Below are 23,062 nucleotides of genomic sequence, written 5' to 3'. Positions count from 1 at the left end.
AGAAGCTAGACTTTAAGCCAGATGGTGGTAGCGCACACCTTTAATCCCAGCACTCGGGAGGCAGAGGCAGGCGGATCTCTGGGAGTTCGAGGCCAGCCTGGTCTACAAGATACAAGAGCTAGTTCTGGGACGGGCACCAAAGCTACAGAGAAACCCTGTCTCGAAAAACCATAAAAAAAAAAAACTAGACTTTACCACTCAGGGCTTTAGCGACTGCTGAGCTTCTTTTTCATGAGTCAAAGAAATTAACCTTTGGGTCACCCACCACCATCTTTTCCCACCACAACCTGTCCCATCTCTTACCCTCTAAAGGGTTACAAACCTTACCTCCTTCTCGAGTTCTTTCCCTCCAAGTGACACTAGTGGAAGATGCCACAGTCACTTTTTCAATCCTGCCCACTCCACAATATCTCAGATCTTCTCCCTCAACCTAATCCCGACTATCCTCCATCTCATTCCTGCATAGAAACCTCAGAGGAACTACTGCCCCACCCCTCAGACACACAGGAGGACACAGTGTCTCATGCCACTTATGCCTGGCACACAGATGGCCCCTCCTGTTTATATGAGGGAACCCATAGGGCAGGCTTGCCATAGTGTCAGATACTGAGGTGGGGCTGGCACAGGCACTCCCTGCCCATACAACTAACCAGCAGGCTGAATTAGTAGCCCTCACCCGTGCCTTCCAATTGGCACAGGGACAATCCTTAAATGTTTACACAGACTCCAAATATGCTTTTCCTATTCTCCCAGCCCATGCTGCTATCTGGAAAGAGCACGGGCTTCTTACAACAAAAGGAGGATCCATAACTAACTCAGGCCACATTATAGCCTTGTTAAAAGCCTCCCATCTCCCCCAAACTATAGGAATATACTATAGGAATATACCATAGGAATATACTATAGGAATGTACCATAGGAATATACCATAGGAATGTACCATAGGAATGTACCATAGGAATGTACCATAGGAATATACCATAGGAATATACCATACGAATGTACCATAGGAATGTACCATAGGAATGTACCATAGGAATGTACCATAGGAATGTACCATAGGAATATACTATAGGAATGTACTATAGGAATGTACTATAGGAATATACTATAGGAATATACTATCACTGCCAGTCTCATCAGACTGACAGCTCCTTCCAGGAAAAAAAACGAGCTGACCAAGCAGCCAGGGCAGCAGCCCTCCAGGGCCTAGACTTACCTCAATCACCTCAGGGGTTACACCCACATTCTCACAATCACCCCATGATACTACGCAAATTTTGTCCGACCTACATCAGCTCTTTCATCCTAATAGTCAGGCTCTGTCTCATTTTGTCAAGGTTCACCTCCAACCCAACCCCGAGGACATAGAGTTCTTAAAAACTAGTCAGATTCCACAGATCAGGCACAGCAGAAAGAGATCCGACTGCCAGAAACATTGTTCGCTGGCCTCCATGCATTGTTCGCATGCCAGCCATGGCTCAGACACACCTGCCACTCCCCCACATACACAACACAGAAAAGAGAGTACTTATTTTTTTGTATGGGCATTTGTGCCTGATTGTATGTGTTCAAGACACATATGTAGGAGCCTGAGGAGGTCCAGAGAGGGCAGAGTGGGTCCCCTGGACCAGAAACACAGATTCGGGTCATCCCAAATACCATGTCCCGATATAGCGTCAGTCTCATGGTGTTTCTGTAAAAGAGAACAGAGAAAACCATACATCAAGAGTCTTGTAAAGGGCTGGAGAGATGGCTCAGTGGTTAAGAGCATTGCCTGCTCTTCCAAAGGTCCTGAGTTCAATTCCCGGCAACCACATGGTGGCTCGCAACCATCTGTAATGAGGTCTGGTGCTCTCTTCTGACCTGCAGACATACACACTGACAGAATATTGTATACATAATAAATAATTTTTTTTTTAAAAAAAGAGTCTTGTAAATTGCAGTGGTGGAGACATGAGGTAGGCAGGTTCGACCGAAGCTGGAGACCTCTGCTGTAGGGCTGGCTCTCTTGCTGCCTGGCTTCTCTGACTTCGTATTGGCAGAAGACAGGGGTCTGTTGCTACGCACCAAAACCAGCCACAAGGCAGTTAGGCCACGGCGGTGAGCAGCCATAGGCTATTTGGGGTGGGAGATAATACAAAATGATTTGTCTCTGGTCCTGCAACACTCCATCCAGCAAGAAAGTTCACCAAGCCAACGGGGCGAAGGAGAGGGGTGTAGTGTCACCCCTGGGTGTCAGTTGGGGGCGTGGTCTCTGCAGATGAGGGTCGCGCAGGGGCTGCTGCATCCGCAACCTCTGCGGAAATGCGAGGGGTTTCTAAGCGGGCGGCGTGGAAGAGAGCGCGGGTCTGCTGGTGGCAGCGGGGAGCATGAATCCAGTGTGCGCGTCCGGGGCGATCCTGGAAAAAGCAGAGAAGTGACCGTGAGTTCAGAGTGCAGGGCCGGTGGTGCTGAGTGGGGGCTGCGGGTAAGAAATACATATTTACCTGGCAGGGGAGACGCCATGATCACGTAGGTGGTTTTCCCAGGGCGAGGCTTACCCATTGCACTTGGGGTGTGTTGACCCCTGCTATTTCCCCAAATGCGGGAAACACGACTGCATAATTTTTGCTTTGGGGGACTGCGTTCGCGCTCTCCTCCTCTCATCTTCGTTTTAAAGAGAGGTAGCTATTGTTTCCTTCTCCTTACTGTCTCCTTTTATTTCCCTTAGTATGTGTTTAGGTGACTGATCTTGCCTTAAGTGATCTTTTCTTATCTTAGATTTTGGCCTGGTAGTTAACACCTTCCTTGACTCAGCACACCTCTAGCTGAAAGACATCAACTGTTGCTAAGAAGCAATTCTTCTGGTTAATTAAAAACAAAACGAAACGCCCCTCGTGGTTTTATATATCCCTAAACATAAGCTCCAGTCTCTTCATAGTCACCATTCTCACGGAGACGTCCTGAGTTCCACCCGGCTCCGCCTCAGATCCCTGCGGTGTGTGGTCACAGTCTCATCCACCCTCGTCCCTCTCTACTCCAGGTCAAGTCCCTCCTTCTACCCGTCTGTACCGCCTGAGCACTGGCACCGCACTGGCTTTCCCACGCGGGGCCGCGCCGAGGCTCCAGCACACACCTGGGGTGACCAGCTCCTCGCGTGCCCGTGCTCCGGGTTTGCAAATGATCGGACCCTAAGCTCACTTGGTCTCCTTCGCGGAGTCCTATTGGAAGCCTGGACCGTGAGTCCGCCAGCATGGAATCCCCGTGGCCCCGACACCCGGGTAGCTTCGGGGTCCCAGCGTCCCAGAGGCGCCGGGTCCATAACGTTCTCGTGAGCTCGGGAAGCGGCCGTGGAACACGCGGATGCTCGGCCCCCGCAAGGTGGGCCACCCAGGTGTGGCCGCCGCAGTGAAGCCGAAATCACATAGGAGACACGGCAGAGCCTTATGAACTGTGGCTGTGGCACAGTCGGTTAGTGGGTTCTAGTGTTGATCAGAAGATTGGTGGTTCAAAGCCACCCAGGAATTACAACTTTTGGGCGTCTAACTTTTCCAAATTTGCAGCCACTTGTGTGCTAACTTGGCAACTGGAAAGTGCACATCCCTACATCCTTCTCAGAAATTCCCGAAGCCCACGAAAAACCCAGCTCACCTACTTAGGACCTTCCTTACCTGTCACATGCTGTCTCTTTATGGCCTGGCCTCTGGCAGGAAAAACAACAAAGCTAATTTTTTGGGGAGTGGGAAGGAAAATTATGGACAACAAGTCACCAAAGCACAGGAAACGGGCCAGATTTTAATAAAATAGGTAAACTTTCCACCAATGGCTAAAGATATGCATATGACAATTCATATGCATATGAATTAGGCGACCACAGCCTAATTCGTAATCACAAAACCCTGGAACCGATTTATTTCGAAAACCATGGGATGTGGAAAAACCAAAATAAATCACAGAAACGGGCAGGCCCGGCTGTGTTTGGTATGGAGTCTGGGGACTGGCGGTGACGGTTTTGGTCTCTGCCGGTGGGCGGCGTCTAGGGAAGGCTTTGGACCTCTAGTTCGCCCCCTCCCCAGGTGGCCCAGCCACCACGGAGAGGAGGGCAATGAAAGGCTGTCACGTGCTTGGGGGAAATACTACACCTGCAGGAGTGGTATCGATCCACAGACTTCAGTTAGCGACTGCCCTCACCACCCAACCGAGGCACGGACGCGTGCACTCGGCGCCGCTCCCAACCCAGCGGCTTTAGAGAAAACATTTCTGCAGCACAGGCCGGTCCGCGCCGGGCTGAGCTTGACTGAGGCTTGGGTGAGCATCCGCTATAGAGCACATCACTCGGTGTGGCTCGCTGTGATCGTATAGTGGTTAGTACTCTGCATTGGGGCTGCAGTAACCTCAGTTCGAATCCGAGTCACGGCAATTATCGTCCTTCCCGTCTGGTGTGCTGCTTTCTTGGCCCCGTGTCCCCATGCCTAGCTAATATCTTGACACAGACTCCAGTCTCCCAGTCTCCCTAGTTCAAGTCCTGCTGACATGGAGGAACTCAAACACTATTATTACAGTTTGCAGTTTGGAGTCTTCACTGTCGATCAAGCTGTCTCAGGTGGAAACACAAAATCGCCTTCATTGTCAATCACCCTGAGACCAGGGCATAGTAAGCACCATTTTTGAGCAACACCCCTACCCCTGGTTTTGATGCAGGCTCACTCTGAATGTTCCTATCTGGTATTTTGTCTTAGTAATAACACATTAGTGGGAAAGCTTGTTTTCTATGTTCTGCCCTCCCCATTACTAGTGATGGCTCCTAGTAATGGAGTCTCAACTGGCCATCTCCTTCACCAGGCTTCATTCCAGTGGTAGGACTGGGCTGCATTCAATTCCAAAAACTGCAAGTGGGTTCCATTGCTGAGGTAACATCCACACATGGAACATGGGGAAGTCAAGCTGGGTCATACAGGAAGCCTGCATCCCTACTTTCTAGTCTCTTGGCTGAGGGAAGGTACTCTGTGGGCTATTGAAAGAGAAAAGCAGACGCCAACCAACCCAGTCACAAAACCTTTGACCTACAAAATGTCCTGCCTACAAAATATGAAAGACAATGGTGGTGCAGAACGTGTGGGAATAGTCAACCGGTGTCTGATTTGACTTCAGGCCCACTCCACAAGAAGGAACCCACACCCAGCACTTGCTTGGGTAACCAAGAACCAGAGTAGATGATAGACAGATAGTAGATAGGCCAGTAGCAGATAGCCCAGAGACCTAGGGTAAAACCAACACTACTGGTCTAAAAAAAAAGTTTTTGCCCTAGGTCTCTGGGCTATCTGCTATCTATCTATCTATCTATCTATCTATCTATCTATCTATCTATCTATCTATCATTTATCTACCATCTCTCTCCCTTTTTCTAGTCTTGCACAGAAACACTCTCCACAGGCTCCTTTTACTCCAGCTAGTCATAAGGCTCCTCCAAATATTGCTTAGTTAGACTATCAAGAGGGGTTCCTTACCCCACCTCTACCCCCAGCAGGGTCTTCTCAAATTCTGCATTTCATTAGACAGTCCTAACCTGCACTGTCATCCTAGATGAGAGGTGAAGAAAATCCGTTCCAGTCTGACAGTCAGCGATGCTGGGGCTGGGTCCGGAACCTATGTGAGCCCTGCATGGATGTGTGGCAGCCTAAGACAATTAGCATGCCTACTTCATAGACCTGTCCCTACAGGTCTCAAGAAACTTCTGTCTTTGGTTGCGGTGATCCAATCTATCAGCAGAGCACATATGACTGGGAGGAGAAAGTTAAGAGCAGGGATTGGAGAGGTGGCTCATGCATTAAGATCTCTTTTGGCTGTCTAAGAAGACACACATGACAGCAAATAAACGTCTTTAACGTGCATGCCGGTGACATCCACTGCCCTCATCTGGCTACTTTGGGAATTGCATGTATGTAGTGGCAAAACACCCACAATAGAAATAAAAGCACCACAAAATGACCCAACATGTCTTGGAGGACATTATTTCTGCTGGGCGGTTATCATTTTTGCATATCACCCACGTTTCAAGAAAATCAGAGAAAGACTGCTTTGCATTTCCTTATTTTTTGTACACTCTTTTGTTGAATGTTCTCATTTCCCGAGAGGCCAGGAACAATGTAGTTGTGTGATGTCGGACACCCCTCTGTATGCTGTGAATATGTTTTACTGCCATTGCTTAATAAAGAAGCTGATTTGGCCAAGGGTCAAGCAGATTATAGCTATGCAGGAAATCCAAACAGAGATACAGAGAGAAGGAAGACAGAGTCTAGGAGATGCCATGTAGCCAGCCACTGGAGGAGTGGGATGCCAGAGAATTAGTGGTAAATCACAGCCATGTGGCAATGCACAGATTAACAGAAATGGGTCCATTTAAATGTAAGAACTAGCTAGTAATAAGCCTGAGTCATTTGCCAACAATTATAATTAATATTAAGCCTCAGAGTAATTATAAGCGTCAATCGGACAGCACAGAACACAGAAAACCCTCGGCTACAGTTAATTGTGTTTTCCTTTAGTTTTCTCTGCATGATGATGTCATGAACGTGTTGTACAGTGTGTGTACCACATTCTACTGACGCTGAATATATGACCCCGAGGATGCGATATGTCTAGTTTCTCTGTAGACTGCTGGGTATACACGGAGCAGGCCATGCCATCCGTATCCATATCCAAGGTGCCATCTGCCTGTGTAGCCCATGGCTGGGAAATCATTGTGCAGCCCAAGTGGCCTGGAACTTGCTGATACAGATCCATGCCTGTGAGTTGTGGGTTTACTGGAGTGTGACAGCTCGCCTGACTAAAGAAGAGTCTTAAGAGTGGGAAGTTGGAAATTGCTTTTTATTCATAAAGCATTCATTTATTCAATGGGGGCTTTAAGACAGCGGTCATTATAGACAGTGTGTAACCTTAACAAACTATTAAAACAATGGAAAGAACAAAATAAATAACAAAAGATAACAAAACCTTACACTAAGATGAAGAAAACCAAAAAAAACTAATGCAGATATCCCAATATATAAACCAAACCAAAACAATCTAAAACATAACAAAAACAACCAACCAAACAAAATTAAGCAAAATTCCCACTTTCCTTTGGATTTTCTTTAAGTAAAAGGAAATCAATACCATGAGACAAGAGGAAGTGGATTAGTCTCTGTAGGGAATTATCATCACCAACACTTGTGCGTGATATGGGGTCAGCGTCAGCTCTGCAGTAGAGAGAGAATCTTAGGCTTTGGGTGTGGTCTATCTGGATAGCAGTGTGACAGAGTCTTCCTTGTCAGATTCCACATCACATATGGAGTCAGCTTGCCAAAGCCCTTGACAGTAGCTGACAGATTAACTCTTGTTCACCCACATAACTCCCTCCATGTTGTTTTACCCACACCAGGGCCACTAGGTGATGGATGTTAGGTTTCTGTGTAATTCATGGGGTGTCCTCTGAATCTCAAGCTTATTTATGATGTAGTCTTTTCTCTGGATGTGAGCCAACAGAGGTGGATCAGATTGCGGCTGGATCCTCTGATGGTAGGTTGATGTTTTCCTCAATGCTGAATTCACAGCAGAAAGGATGTGGCTTTTTCAGAGGAGGCGTGGATCCTGGAGAGTAGAATGTCATGCCTTCAAGGCGTCTCTGGCTTCCTCCTGCCTTCTCAGTTCTCTTAAGAGGTGCTGTCAGAGAAGAAGTGGAAATCAGACATAGAAACTGTCTCTCTGGGGCATAGGCAAGAAAAAAAATCAGGACCTATTCAACTTTAGTAAAATAAAGTCAAGGAAGAAAACCCACACCATGAATATCCAGGTTGGTGGGAATGGGGCTCCATGGTGGCTCACTTGCCTGGCACATAGTGCTCCTGCTGCAGCAGCTCCATCCTCTCCTCCTGGGCTGTGGTCTCTTCCAGTTCATGCTGGAGATGTTCAGATCTAGAGGAGATGGACAGCTAGGACGGAGGCCTGGTGGGGCCCTGCCATGCCAGCTTTTGAGCCCCCACTAGCTACACAATCCAGCGTCACCTTTTAGCTGAGCTCATTCCCTGTTTCCCCCAAGGGAAAAGGGTCACAGAGACCCTGGGCTGGATGTTTTCTCAACTTTTAAAAACTGCTAAAAGTTGAACTGGAAAATACACTGTGCTGACTAGAAAAAAAAGAGTATATTTTCCCAACAGCCCAAACATTAATTTGGAGAAATGTCAATGTCTGAGTCACAGTTCAGGAAAGATAATCCGGGCCATGATTGGATACCAGGTCAATGTGAACAACCTGTAAAACTCCATGTCTGCCCTCTAGTGGAGCCTACACAACATTGCAGAGAAGGCTCTGATTATTCCTACAGCTCAGAACCTGCATGGGGTTAATTTGTCAGCTCCTAATCTGTTTATGGCCAGAGTAAATCTTCTCACAGGAAACTGATGAACCCTGCAGAGAGCCTGCAACCAGCAGGAGTGGGCTGCATTCAAATCAGCCACAGACTAGAAACTTCTCTCTCAATGTGACAATCCTGAAGGAAAATAAAATGGCAGAGGACACACCATCCCTCACAATTGACCTCCTGCTTCTCACAAGAAGGGGACACGATCCTCAAAAGACCAATAACCAAACATATTGTTTCCTGGACAAAAGTTCCTGGTATTAGCCAACTCGATACTCTGAGGTATTCTTTCCCTGGCTGTGGCTGGGAGCCTTGCCAAATGAATAAAACCCAAAGAGGACAGAGATCCAGGTACAGGGGATCCACTAGGCTCCATCTTCCGCCAGTCCGTGCTCCTACCTCGTCTGGGACTCTGTGAAGTGATGCTGCAGCTTTCCTGCTGAGTCCTTTTGCTGGGTAACCAGTTTTCTCGGCTTCAGTAGGGAATGAAGATGTTTCTCCAGTCTTTGTTGTTCCTAATCATTAGAAAATTGTGTTCTTAGGACAGGGTTGTCTGCACCCACGTAAACATGTGTGCATGCATGCACACAGACACACACAAACACACACACTCCTGAACACACAGAAGTACATGGATGCACACATACAAGCACACTGCATTGCATCCACATGTGTAGTTCCTAGCGAACACTAATGGAGGAAGAGATCACCTGGGATCGTATAGAGAAGAGAGTTAACTTTCATTAGGCCACACCCTCTCCACCTTTATCCTAACCCAGGCACAGGGATGGGGTGATGTGGTGAGAATTGTGAACTCTGTCTCTGTTTTGGTAAGTTTTCATTCTATTTTTGCTTTCTATGTGTGGGTGTTTTGCCTGTCTGTGTGTCTATGCACTACTGCATGCCTGGTCCCTGGGAGAAGAACACAGTGGACAGAGCAGTCAATGTAGTGCTTGCCTTAGAAACCCAAGCCACAAAATGGTGGATGCCAGGGTTCCTTCACCCAGTTAGCCATGCTTGCATAGCAAGTTTTCCAGACTGTACAATAAAGGCTTAGTTCCGTGGTACAGGACCACTGCCTGGTGGTGGACCAGCCCCCTGCTCTCACTCAGTGCTTCCCAGTGACTCCAAGGGGGACAGCTTCCTCCAAAAGGAACTCTCTGAACCACAGGTTACCTCAATTTTGGCCTAATGAGTTCAAGGAATGAGTTCAGAAAACCAGAAAATCTCTACAACCAGGAGTCAAATAAACCTTTCCGTCTAGTAAGATGATTATGTCGGGATTTCTCTAAGTAACAGAAGGCTGACTGACTCATGGCCAAATGAGTGCATGTATTATTTCCTGCTTAACAGTATTCCATGGCAGGGCCTGATTTCACTGAATTTTTACTCATCAATGATGGGCATTTGAATATTTTCTGGTTTGGCGGTGCTCTGAGGAATGTTTCTATAACCCAGGTGTCCCCTAGATTCTCTGTGGACCCTTCCTTCCCATTCTGGGATCACAGGGTCATCTTGAGACTGCAATCCAAGTTTCTGAAAAATTATACATAGCTTCTCCCAGGGCTACACCATTTTACAACATAGCAATGCCAGGGGGGTCCTCATTTCTGCCAACGTTCATCAGGCCAACTTTAACTCAGTGTAAAGAAGCTGGGAATGAAAGCAGCTTCTGAGCACTGTAGACACAACATGCAGTGAGTGCTTTAGACTATGATGAGCCTAAGTGGGCCGCACTAAGACAGCCTGTTCTCACAGCCCAGCATGGCTATGGGACTTCTGCTGGAGGGAGACACCTCTGCAGTTCAGAATTTCATTTATTTATTTATTTATGTTCAGAATTTCTTTTTTTTTTTTTTTTTTTTTTTTTGGTTTTTCAAGACAGGGTTTCTCTGTGGTTTTGGAGCCTGTCCTGGAACTAGCTCTTGTAGACCAGGCTGGTCTCGAACTCACAGAGATCCGCCTGCCTCTGCCTCCCGAGTGCTGGGATTAAAGGCGTGCTCCACCACCGCCCGGCTTGTTCAGAATTTCTTAAAGAATAAAATCCAGGCCAAGATCCAAGGACAAAGCCAACTGAACCAAGATTAGACAAAGGTGAAAGAAAAATGGTAGCAGGCAATGATGAAAAGAAGAACAAAACAGGATGCAGGAAAGTCGTTAGTGGACAGTCACCTTTCACCCAGAGCAGAGAAGGACACACATCCTCAACTGGTCTTTCCTATCAGGTTCTGTGTGGTGAAGCCAACGAGACAAACCAGACATTTCCTGGGAGGTTACCTCAGTTCGGTGAAAGGAAAGAAGTCCACTTTTTGTTTTCAAGAAAGCTCTGGGGTTTGAATTTTTGTATTATAAAACACATTAATTCCAAAATAGTAAAAATGTGTAAAAGTTGAGAGAAAACACCAAGTCCTTTCTCTTTCTTACCAAAAGAAACATTTAGAAATAAGATGATGAGGCAGAAAAAGATAGGAAGCTCTACCTGTGTGGAGATGGGAGATCCAAAGAGCTCTGGCCTGGTAGCTTAAGCGGAACAGAAATATTCTGTTCTAGCAAGCAAATGATCCCCAGCCCCTTGTCCTCACTCACACACTCACTCAAAGCTCTGTGATTCTCCCTATGTGGCTCCCAGCATAGAACCCTTCCTACCGTACTGACATGTAGGTGCGTGAAATGTGATTTACTAATCTCCCTCAATGGACTGCAGCTTCTACCAGAGCAGGATGATTTGTTTTCCAGTCAGGTTGTGTGTTCCAAGAGGTTACTCCCCAGAGAGACTTGTGAAGGATCCCAGATATGAACGATTAGACGGAATGGAGGTGGTCAGCTGGGTAACTGAGTGGACGGTTACATGATGGTGTACATATGTGTGTGTGTGCGATTAGATAGGTGGGCAGCTTGCTCCTGCTGCCTCAGCTTACCTGCTGCTGCTTGCTCCAGAGGTTATAGATCTTCTTATGGGCCTCCTCACAGAGCCTCCTTGTCTCCTCACAGGACTCTTGCAGGGAAATCTGCTCTGCTTTCAGCTTTCTCTTGTCTTCGTTCAACATGTCCACTTTTTCCTTCATCTGTGTCCATTCCCCCAGAAGCCGGCTGTGGAGGGTGCTTAACCATCACAAGCAATGATGAGCTCCAGTCCACCTCCATCTGCCACTCCTACCTACTAATACCACCTTCGCTGCAAGGTCCCATGTCCTCAGATAGCACCTGACTGCAGACCACATTAGCCAGGCCAGTGTCCCCCAGGTGATGCACCTCTAAGAACTCTGCACCCCCAACACACACTGGTCCTACACTGATCATGGTATTGGGAGACCATCATCAGGTATAGAGCAAACATGGTCTGAGGGAGGACAGAGGACCCAAGGTGAATACATTCCACATCTGTGTCCCATAGCAACAGGCTATGTAAGCCCCTGTCAGAGTCCCAGAGACCATTCATGGTGCAAACCATGTTTTCTATCTAGAAGCTCTGGAAGCTGACAAGATCATGTTGGGAGGGGCTCTGGGAACTCCTTGCACTTGGGAGAAATCAGTCTGGGAGGACAAGTACAAGGTAAACAAGCTAGAACCACAGCCCTCACTTTGGTTCAAAGGCAAAGTGGGGAAAGAAGCTATCCTTCCGAAGTACAGGGGTCCCCTCCAATCAGACACTCACCGGTAGGAGTTGATCTTCTCAGTCAGCTCCTTGGACTTGTATGAGCTCTCTCTAATTTCCTTGTGGAATTTCTCCAGCTCTGACATCTCTTTCTGATGATCCATTTTCAGCTCCTCAAGCTCAGATTTCAGCCTATGGTAGAGCATGGGCCCAGGAACAAAGAACCCCATGAACACAGGAATTACGGCTGTGTCTTGAATTATCCTAGTCCACTGGATGTCACATCCTGAATCCTAGGTACCAGGACCTGTTGATGTTTCTTAGACTTGCTAAGCTGCCCCAGTGGCAGAAAGGCAGAGCGTCAAGAGACAGACAGGGCTACATGAGCTTCTTTAGTAGGCCTGGAGGAACAAACTAGCTCTTTTTAAGATGTCCCAGGAGTCTGTGCCACAGGTCTGGGCCTACATGAAACCTGTAATGACATGTCTCCTGTCTTCAGAAAAAAAATGTTTATTCTGTGTTCCTGTTTTCACAGGGATGCTCAGAACTCATAATCAGGATTTCCATGGAGGAAACCATACATTACAATGACTTTATAAACTCCCCAGGGAATTCCATTCAGTCACCAAGGCAACCTCGAAGAATGAGGGCAGGGATGCTCAAAGTGGGACTCTCTGGCCTCAGCACTTATATCACCTGAAACTCTGAGTCAAACAAATCATCGGCCCTACTACCAATCTCTGACTCACAGCATCTGGACGGACACACACACAAACACACACTATAAAGGAACCCCTCAGAGACAGTACAGAACACACTCAGACATCACAGCACAAAGAAGATTTAGTGACTCAGAGGAGCAATCATTGAATGGGGGGGGGGAGCTGCCTCTGAATCAGGCAAGGGCTGAAGGCAAGCAATGGTTTTTTTTTTTTCTTCCAGCCGTGGGTTTTAATGAGATAAGGGGAAGTCTGTGCTAGGATGAGTTGGTGAGACCTGATTGGACAGGTAAGCCAGAACAGCCAAATAATGAATTTTGATTTCTGGACCTTGGTGTTTGTCTTCAGGAATGAGTCAGTGGCCAACGAAGCCCTGGGGACTAATTTTAGGAATGCAATTAAATGTTTTATCAAGGGAGAGGGAAGTGAAAAAGGCAAAACCTGTCACTGCCATATTGGCAATGTTTGGGCCTCTTAGCCTTCACCCACATAAACCCATACAGAATTAGGATGTCAGAAATAGGCAGGTAGGTGGCGTTATCTCAGAGTACAAGAAACAAGAGCAGATGGCTTCCCAGATGAGCTGCAGGCCTCCCATTAACACACTGAGATGGACCTAGTGGACCAGGCCCTGCTCTCCGAGCAACCAGCAAGAAATCACCCAGTCAAAAACAAAGACTCCCCATGAACTCAGCCCCAGCATCTCCCACAAGCCAACACCTATCCAGGCCTCTTTGAAATGCACGTTGTGAGCTCACACACTACTGCCCCATCCATAGAATGTGACTCAGGCAGCAGGCTCTGCTTTTCAGTAAGTGGAGGCAGAGCAGCCTGTGTCCCCATCTCACTCCTGCCCAGGCTTCAGTTCTGCCTCTCAGATGCACATGGGAAAAGTAGTTTGGCCAGGAGGACACTTTGGAGGTGCAGCCTCAAGTGACATGAGGAATGAGGGGTGGACACAGGAGGGTCAAGACAGTCACCAGAGAACTGGACATAATGACTACCTGTTGTCCAAATCATTGTTGGTATAATTGGCCAGGATTGCACGAAGTTCATTCCTCTCATTGGTCATCATCTGGAGCTGAAGGGTCAATTCATCGACCTTGTTCATCTCCTGCTCCTGCTCAGTGACGGAGGTTGAGGTTGATGTTTTTCCAGCACTCCCTGTAGGTAGAAAAACATCAGTGAATTTGTCCAGTTAGATGGTACGGGGCCGTGAGAGATTATGTTGAGTCCCAAAAAGAGGCCTAAGGAAGAGGGAATGCATAAAGACCCCCAAAGAACAGAACAACTGTCCTCAAGTTGGGACCCATAAGCCATGTCTCCTTCCCCAATCACCATTGCTAGATATTTCCATTAATATTTAGAAATGTTATTTTCAGCTGTGTGACTTTTGTTTATGCTGCATTTGTTTAACTCTGTGAAGGTGTGTTACTGTGCCTGTCTAAAATAAAGAGATGTTCAGCCAATAGCGAGACAGGAGCAGGGATAGGTGGGACTAGCAGGCAGAGTGTGTAAACAGAAGGTGAACTCTGAGAGGAGAATAAGGAGGAGCCCAAGAAGAAGACGGGAGGACTCAAGGAGCCAGCTACTAACTCACTCAACAGCTATGGAGTAAGAGCGAAAGTGAGATTTACAGAAAAGAGAGATAAAATCCCAGAGGCAAAAGGTAGTCGGGATAATTTAAGTCAAGAAAAGCTGACAAGAAACATCCCAAGGTAAGTATATAAAGCCTCTGTGTGTGATTTATTTGGGATCTTGGTAGTGGGTCCCCCAAGAAAGCCAAAAGAGTAAAATATCCCACAACACATCAGTCCCTACTGCAGCCCCACTGACCCTAGGAGGTACAGGCTAGCCCAGTCATGCTGGTTTCAAAATGTCAGCTCCTGTCTGATGAGATGCAGGAAGGTCCTGATGCCCTCGTGAATTTCACCTCCCAGACCAGCTAACTTGTGTCCAAGACTAAAAGCAACCGAATGTCTCAGACCTGAGTGCAGGGATGGGGAGTTTCCCTTCCTGATATTCACATCAGATACCCATGGAACCTACAGATATCCATTGAGGAGAAAGTGCAGGAACACCCAACCTTGACGACTCACAGTGACACTGTCTCCTGCTGCATTCTTTCCCACTCAGAATTATAGTAAGGAGCTCCCAGCACAATGGCCGCAGCCTTGACCATTCCTAACTCTTGGCAGAAATCCTCCAATTGTGGTCTGCTCTTTAGGAACCCAGAGAAGAAGCATAGGCCCATTGCTTCAGATGGTCCCACCTACCAAACCCCATTTCTAGAAGGTCCCATTTGAGTCTCACCTTCTTCTTAGAAAACCAGAGATCGCTCTTCCAGTTGGTGTACCTAGTCTTGTACATATCTCTTGGTGAACCGTATAAACAATAAATGCCTCTAGGGCAGTTGGCATTGCCACCACACTGGTGTTGCCATGGAAGATGCCAAGCGCTCTCCAGGATACAACAGAATGTTCAGACAAGAGACTGAACATTTTGGAATCATCATCTATCTGATAGATAGCTTTTTCCCAATTCACAAAAAACCAAGCTACCCTTTCCAGGAGCCTTCCCTGAGTCACAGCCAAAGCTCTTCAGCACCTCTTCCTTTCAATCCAGAGGTCTCCCCGATTATTAGAATCTAGTTCATTCTAATTCACAAGCTCATCCTGGGTGGAGGACAAGATTTACTTTCCAGAGACTTCCCAGGAATGGCTCTTGCCATCCCTAAGACGACTAATCAATAAGATGAGAAATAAAGGATGCTAAGACATTAGCCCAGGATGATGGGGAAGGAAGATCAGATCCATACAGTGGACAAGCACATCAGAGAAGACCCATGGGACTGAAACATTGTATGGGGCGGTGGGGGATTGGGGGTGTCCTTTCAGAACAATAATAAATCACATGGGTAATAATGGAAAATTGATCGAAAGCTTCAGAAGAATACTTTCCAGACCTCACAGTGTTAGCAAAGGCATGATCAACTGTTCATAGGTGAGGCTGAATATACCTAAGGCCTGGGCATCCCCAGGGGAGCCCCCAGACACCAGGAACAAACACTTCCAGGAAGAGTGATAGCCCATTCCTGCACTCTGGTTAGAGGAGAGATGATTGGCTAGCGAGAGGAGAGGAATTCAGAAACCTTAGGGGTCACTGACATGCAGCAATAATTGGTGGCTCCTGCCCAGCAAGGGGTTGTGATGTAAAATGTGAGAACCTACTGCTTTGTCCGGGGGACTTTACTCTCCCTGTTTTTAGTGACACAGAAGCAAAAGAAATCCAGTGACGGTGAAGGGCAGGGCTGGAACTGGAACCTCGGTGATCCTTCTGTGCTTCCCTCACACAGGCAGAGGGAAAGCAGAGGGCCCCCAGCACAGCAGTTGAAGCCTTGACCATCCCTGGCTCTCTGCCAAACACACCATCAGAAATCCTCGACTCTGGATCTGCTCTTTAGTAAGTCAGAAAAGCAGAGAAGACTCCCACCTCCTGAGTCCCACTCCTGAAAGGATCAACTTAAGCCTTCCTCTTCAGGAATCTCTCTGTCCCCTGCCCAGGACTCACTGCGCTTTCTCCGGAACCATTTATTTCTTGATGTGTGACTCGGAGACTGAAGGCCATCTTCCCCGTGCCTCTCTCTGGCCTCCCTGCGCTCTCCATCCTGTCTCCCAAGCAGCCTGTTCAGTCGTGTCAGCATGGCTGTGGGTGAACCACACAGGCACTGAACGAATGCCTCAAGGGCAGTTGGCGTTGCCACAACACTGGTGACATCACAGAATTCCAGGCTCTCCAGGATACAGTAGAATGTCCAGGTGGGAGACTGCTGACGTCATATGATACACATTATTTTACATACAGAATTATTTACACTGTTTGCCTAACCATCTTTCTTCTCTAGACTAAAACATAAAGATTCATCATGAAAGAAATCTGGGGTAGAAGCATGTGGGTGTACAAAAGCCAATGGGATGAAGCCTTCAAGTCTCTTGTTTTACACAGCAGCATCTACGAGAAAGCACCCCAAGAGAAAAAAACATTATTGTTTTTATGACAGTTTGATATCACCCAGACTCAGCCATCAGTCAGTCCAATGTTGGCATGATGAGCAAACCACAGCTGTGGCCTTGGAACCAGGGATGGTAGTTACCAATGAGTTATTTAGCCACTGCCATCAACAAATGCTCAACCCAGTAGTGACAGGTCTAATACTGTGTCCACAAGATGGAACACTTCATCAAAGAGACCAAGTACCAACTCAGCGGCTGACTACATCTGATCCTGCTACATCTGACCTAGAGACAGGAGTCATATATTATCATGTATCTATAATATGTTGCTATATATTGATATGTAATATCAATATTCATCGATATATATTATATATATAATATATATTATCACATATATATTATCACCACATGAGATGTGTTTGAGAGATGGGTGTGCCTCTTGGGTCTATGGGCCTAGTTAGTAGCATGAGTCAAAGAACCTCAGAGTATTCACATCTTCCAGCAAGAGAGTCCACATAAGAACCTGTCTGGCAAGGGTATTCTTGTGACAGCAAAAGAGCTACACGAATCGGCCTACGCTCGTGTATCCCTCTGATCACATACCACACCCACAACAGACAGTAGCATTAGAGGGCCTGCTGACTGCAGAGCTGAGGTTCGGGTTAATAGCTTACTGAGAAAACTGTTGCTATCTTCTGCATTTGATGATGGCCTCTTATTTAACATTGTGTTTCAAGTAGAAAGAAAACCTGTGTCTGGTAACATCCAAGGGATATAGGTAGGAATGACCATGCTTCCCATCACTCAGTGATCAGCTGGGTATTCAATGCTTCCTGTTCTTACTACTGTAGACTCTCTGGAGTTTGAGAGAGGTCCTGGTCCCCAAAAGTACTTTCACCGGGGGTACAGTAAGGATACTCTTGAGCCAAAAGGGATAGCAGATACCTGTAATCCTAGCGCTCAGAAGACAGAGCAAAGAGGCTCCCTGTAAGTTTGAGACCATCTTGGTATGCATAGTCAGTCACTGAAAATAATATGTAAGCAATTCCCTAAGTCTATAATCTACCATTACATGGATGACATTTTATTATCTGATTCAAATGTAGATACTTTAGAAAGAATGTTTAAAAAAGTAAAGTAAGTTTTACCTAAATTGTGAATACAAATTGCTCCTGAAAAGATTCAGAGAGGAGATTCTGTTAATTACCTAGGTTACAGAATAGGTTTACAGAAGATTAGAACACAAAAGGCACAAATTAGGAGAGACCAGCTGTGGACACTAAATGACTTTCAAAGATTGTTAGGAGACATTTCCAGTCTACGACCAGCTGTTGGGATAATACCTGATCTAGTAATTCATTAAACAAAACCTTAGATGGTGACAAAGACATAAATAGTCCCAGAGAATTAACAGCTGAAGCAGAAAAGGAATTGATGATTGTTGAGGAGAAATTATAGGAGGCACATGTGGATAGGGTGAATCCAAATCTTAATTGTGTTCTAGTCATATTGCCTTCCAGAATTTCTCCCACAGGAATTTTAATGCAGAGGAATGATATTACCTTAGAATGGATCTTTTTACCACAGAAATCAAGTAAAAAATTAAAAACTTATATGGAAAAAGTCTCTGAATTAATTATAAAAGGTAAATTGAGCATTCATCAACTAGCAGGTAGAGTCTCAGCAGAGATTGTAGTGCCTTTCACTACTGATGAAATAAAAATGTTATGGGAAGGCAATGAATCATAGCAAAGAGTTTGTGTTAATATTTTGGGAGAAATTAATAGCAATTGTCCCAAAAGCGATAGACTTAACCTTATAAAGAGAACTTCTTGGATTCTTGCCAGAATTGCATGTGATGCACCAATAACCAGAGCCTGTACATTTTATACAGATGCAAATACATCATGGAATGCAGGTTACAAATAAGAAGAATTAAGTAAGGTGAAACAAAGCACTTATAATTCTGTCCAGAAGGCAGAATTATATGCTATTCTTATGGTGCTAAGGGATTTTAAAGAACCTCTCAATATAGTTACTGATTCATAATATGCAGAAAGAGTTGCCTTGCATATTGAAACCACTGAATTTATACCAGATGATACAGAATTGACTTCATTATCCATTCATATACAAGAAAAATCAGGAATAGGCTTTGTCCTATATACATAACACAATCCATCTCATATGGGTCTGCCAGGTCCCCTAGCACAAGGTAATGCAGAAATTGATCAATTACTGATTGGAAGCATATTGCAGGCCTCAGAATGTCATGACAAACATCATGTCAATAGCAACGGTTTAAAGAAAGTTTTCTATTACATTGGCAACAAGCTAAGGAGATTATAAAGTGATGTCCTATTTGCTCTTTCTATAACTAAACACCGTTGCCTGCAGGGAGTAACCCAAAGGGTACTCAAAGCAATGAGATCTGGCAGATAGATGTGTTCCACTTTATGGAATTTGGAAAATTAAAATATGTGCACCACACCATACACGCATATTCAGGTTTTCAATGGGCAACTGCCCTGAGCTCAGAAAAGGCTGATTCGGTAATTACACACTTATTAGAAGTTATGGCCATCATGGGTATTCCTGCACAAATAAAAACAGACAATGGTACAGCGTATATATCTAAGAAAATGAAACATTTTTTTGCTTATTATAATATAATTCATATTACTTATATGCCGAATAATCCTACAGGTCAGTCAGTTATAGAAAGGTCAAATTGAATTATATAAGATATGCTAAACAAACAGAAAGGGATGGAAAATACCCCCAGAAATAGATTGCATAATGCTTTATTAACCTTGAATTTTCTTAACACTAATGAGAAAGGAACAATGGCAGCAGAGATAATGGAAAAAAAAAACTTCTGAATTGAATCATTCAGTATATTTCAAGGCAGTGTTGACCTCACAATGAAACTGGGAGATGTGCTACGTTGGGGAAAAGGTTTCTCCCTTGTTTCCACAGGAGAAGAAAAACTATGAAAACCATCAAAATTAGTAAATATTTGCTTTGAAAAAGAGAAACCTCTTGAGAAAGAGAAATGATGGATCATCTGCAGTGGTAACAACCATATAGGTGGTAAGGAAATCATATAGGGTTGGGGCAGGGTTCTGTTCTTGTCTTTACAGGAAAATACATATCTTCAAAAATTCAAGAGACCCTGGATGTTTGGATGCTGACAGAAGGAAAAATAACTATCCAATAAGGATTATCAAGAAAAAGGAATATGACTTATGAGGACAGGTGATCAAAACATATACATATACATACATACATATATATATATATATGAATATATAGAGCTGGATTTGGAGTTGGACAATGGCTCTGTCCTTCTCTAAATCCAAGTGTGTTGTTAAAAGGAACAGTCAGAGTTCCTGTCTTATGTCAGGAGCCATCTGGTATGGGACAGAAGGAAGATTTTAGGAAAAATTTTACTTTCTCTATGCCTATTTTGTCTATATTGTATTCTTCATTGAATGTATGTTTATATGAATGATGTTTAAGTTTTTCACAATGAACAATAGAGTTTACTAAAGACGCTTTTTCTGCAGTAATCTTTGAAGTTTCCAGTAAGAAGATGGAGCCCCACAGCAACAATTCCATCTGGTTGAGATGTCATCATGATGCCGACAGCGCTACTACAAGACTGTTTTTTGAATACCAGCTGCTGAAATGATGCACCTTCTCATGGCGTTCTGGACAGAACTCCAAATAAGAACTTTGTAAAAAGCCCTATTAACGACTCAGAAATCATTATACTAGACAGTAATCTTGAAACTTAACCATCATTTTACTTTTACAAAATCCTCTAAAAAGAACATCACTCCCATGACAACTGGAAGCAATTCTAGAAGACGACGTCCCCTCTCCCAACAAAGTTTGTTCTCAGGGCTGGGGATACTGTTTAAGGGGTTGTTGACTATTACTTGTCTAAGGTAGAGGGTTAGGGTGGAAGCTATGTAGGCTCAAAAGAATAAAAGAGGGGAAAGTTGAATGGGATAATAGATAATTTAGTGTGAACTTATTCACTAACAATAATAGTGGGTAACAGAGCGAATACTTGTGAGCTATTATTTATGGATAATTTACATTGGTATACTTTTTTGTATATTGATACAAGTTCAAATTATATTTGTTATTTCTGTTTACAATATTTGTACACCTATGCAAAGTTATTCTGTCAGATTGTATACATGCATGTTTCTATCTCTCTTTAGGACATTTTGTATATTGATACAAATTTTAGGGTATATTTTCACATTGCATTATATATTATTCTTACCTCTGATCAAGATACTTATATATTGCTTACATTTTAAGATCATTGTCCTCATTTGTTGCACATTTGTTTACAGATTATTTAATATTTTGACATGAAGTCTTAATCTTAAATTATATAGGTATTAAATATTATAGGTCAATAGTTGTTCATGTTTGTTATACACATAGTTAGAATAATTAGGTTCCTTAGATACATAGAGATTGTATTCTGCCTAGATAGGTAATCTTCAACCACTTCAAAGATCTGTAGAACATTTCATTCAAATAATTTAGGGTTCTTTTGAACCCTAAGAGACATGATTGCTCCTGAAGCACCAATCTATGTCCAAGAGAATGTTGAGCACCAAAGACACTCCACTCTGAGTTTGTTTTCTTCTTGGCACAATTAGCTTTTGGGCAAGGAACTGCCCATGCCTCAGCCACTGACAAAGTACATGGTATCTGCTGGATAAGCAGGACACAAGGAAAAGGACTGCCAAACCCTGCCAAGACAGGGTAAGACAGTTCTGAAAAATGGTCTGTCAGTTACACTAGGCCTTAGCCAAAGTTGGTTGCTTTAACATTGCAAATGAGACTTTGGGTGATTGCTCAGGTAGCCAATTGTCTCTGAAATATACTGCTCACTTTGGAAGCTGCTTGATTGCGCTTCCTGCCTACTCAAGTAATATTATCTCCCTTCTCAGGCTTTCGATGGGGTTGAAGATTAGATAGTCATGGTTACCATCCAATTATGGTTTAGCCAAGCCTATTTCCAATGCAATACTTAGACTCTTGGAATAGAATATCTATTCACATTTTTCATGTGTTCCTAGCTTAATATTGTTGGTTGTAATTTTATACTTGATATCTGTTCCTATTGTATATAGTTTTGTATTGCTCTTATTTAGACAAAAGGGGGAGGTGACGGGGAATCTTTGCCAACCAATTATCTTTAAGAGGTGGTACCAAGTTAGGGTGTGCTTTCTGGGACCAGGAGAAAAACAGTGCATGGCCCAGGTGCCCTTTCTCTGTGTGGTTCTCTCACAGCACAGCTGAGCTTGGACTTCTCGTTCCTGTCTTGTGAGTTTTCCCCTTATAATAAATAAAAACACATTTTATCTTTTAACTAGCCTGGTTATTCCCAGAATTGAGCTAACTTCTACAGTGCACATTGGACTCTGTGTCTAGAAACCAGGAAGAAAGAAGGGAAGCCTGGGTGTTGATGGGGTAATTGGCCCAGCAGAAGCAGAGCTCATATTATCACAGCAGGACAGGGTGTGGGTGGGAGGAGTGTCTCGTGTGCGTGACTGCTGGAATGCCTGTTTTGACAGTACAGGGACAAACACAGCAACTTTGAGCTGAGCATGGAAGTCAGGACTTCAGCCCATTCCTGGAAGAGGCTGTGGGTCATTCCATCAGGTAAGCCACTGAAACCACAGAGGTCAAGCTCAGAGGGAAGGGAATAAGGAATCAATAAAGAGGAGACAGCATAGAAGCATTAACTGTGGGCTCAACATTAGCCATGATGTCCGAGTCAGGGAAGTTTTCCCGATAATGCCCTCTTGTGAGGTTTCTGTCAGGAAGAAGAGGCCCATGGGAATTCTGGAAGAACTGCTTCTGGAATAGACGCGGAAGGAGTTCAATAGGTACCAGCAGGGGACCAGAGGACACAGCTGAGGCACCGGATATGCCCTTTAGGGAAGGACTGACAGCTGCCTGTGAAGTGTGCCAGGAAACCCCCCCCCCCCCCCCCCCCGATGACAAGAATGCAGCATGACTAGGAAAAACCCAGAGACAGGCATTGGAGTTCAAGCTGAAGATCAAAAAAGCAAAGCAGCCAAGCCACGAGAGAGTTCTTACCTCTACCAAGGCTCAAACAATGGGGGCGATCTGTCTTCAGCGTGACTGTAGACGGCAATGCTCGCCACCAAACCTCCGACTTATATTCTTCTCTCTGCCCAACAACATCACACCTATCTCCACCTCCCTAGTGCTGGGATTGAAGGTGTGTGCCATCACTGCCTGGCCTCTAGTGTCTTAGCTCTGCCTTATGCTCTTCAGGCAAGCTTTATTT

The 23,062-nt window shown here is 45.0% G+C and overlaps 1 protein-coding gene and 1 non-coding gene across 2 annotated transcripts; one reads left to right on the top strand and one right to left on the bottom strand.

Moving 5' to 3' along the window:
• The first annotated feature begins 2,481 nt into the window (after positions 1 to 2,481).
• Positions 2,482 to 2,644, top strand: LOC142855212 (U1 spliceosomal RNA). Its single transcript, XR_012911475.1, has one exon. It is a non-coding gene; the product is annotated as a U1 spliceosomal RNA (small nuclear RNA).
• A 4,673-nt stretch (positions 2,645 to 7,317) lies between these two features.
• Positions 7,318 to 12,143, bottom strand: LOC142853832 (disks large homolog 5-like). Its single transcript, XM_075978997.1, has 4 exons — positions 12,036 to 12,143; positions 11,299 to 11,482; positions 8,780 to 8,895; positions 7,318 to 7,683 (listed from the first exon to the last, which is right to left on the bottom strand). Exons 1-4 carry the CDS (start codon positions 12,137 to 12,139, stop codon positions 7,674 to 7,676), a joined length of 414 nt encoding a protein of 137 aa, XP_075835112.1. The 5' UTR covers positions 12,140 to 12,143; the 3' UTR covers positions 7,318 to 7,673.
• Positions 12,144 to 23,062: the final 10,919 nt, after the last annotated feature.

The sequence above is a fragment of the Microtus pennsylvanicus genome, chromosome 7, assembly GCF_037038515.1.
Source record: "Microtus pennsylvanicus isolate mMicPen1 chromosome 7, mMicPen1.hap1, whole genome shotgun sequence".
NCBI lineage: Eukaryota > Metazoa > Chordata > Mammalia > Rodentia > Cricetidae > Microtus > Microtus pennsylvanicus.
This window is presented reverse-complemented; position numbering and strand designations above follow the sequence as displayed.

What these genes read in the sequence shown, in the direction of transcription:
- LOC142853832 (XM_075978997.1), bottom strand. Translation starts at nt 12,139, where the DNA reads ATGGATCATCAGAAAGAGATGTCAGAGCTGGAGAAATTCCACAAGGAA. An exon ending in GAGAAGATCAACTCCTACCG is followed by an intron (nt 11,483 to 12,035) that starts GTGAGTGTCTGA and finishes GTGATGGTTAAG; the next exon opens with CACCCTCCACAGCCGGCTTC. An exon ending in TCTGGAGCAAGCAGCAGCAG is followed by an intron (nt 8,896 to 11,298) that starts GTAAGCTGAGGC and finishes TCTAATGATTAG; the next exon opens with GAACAACAAAGACTGGAGAA.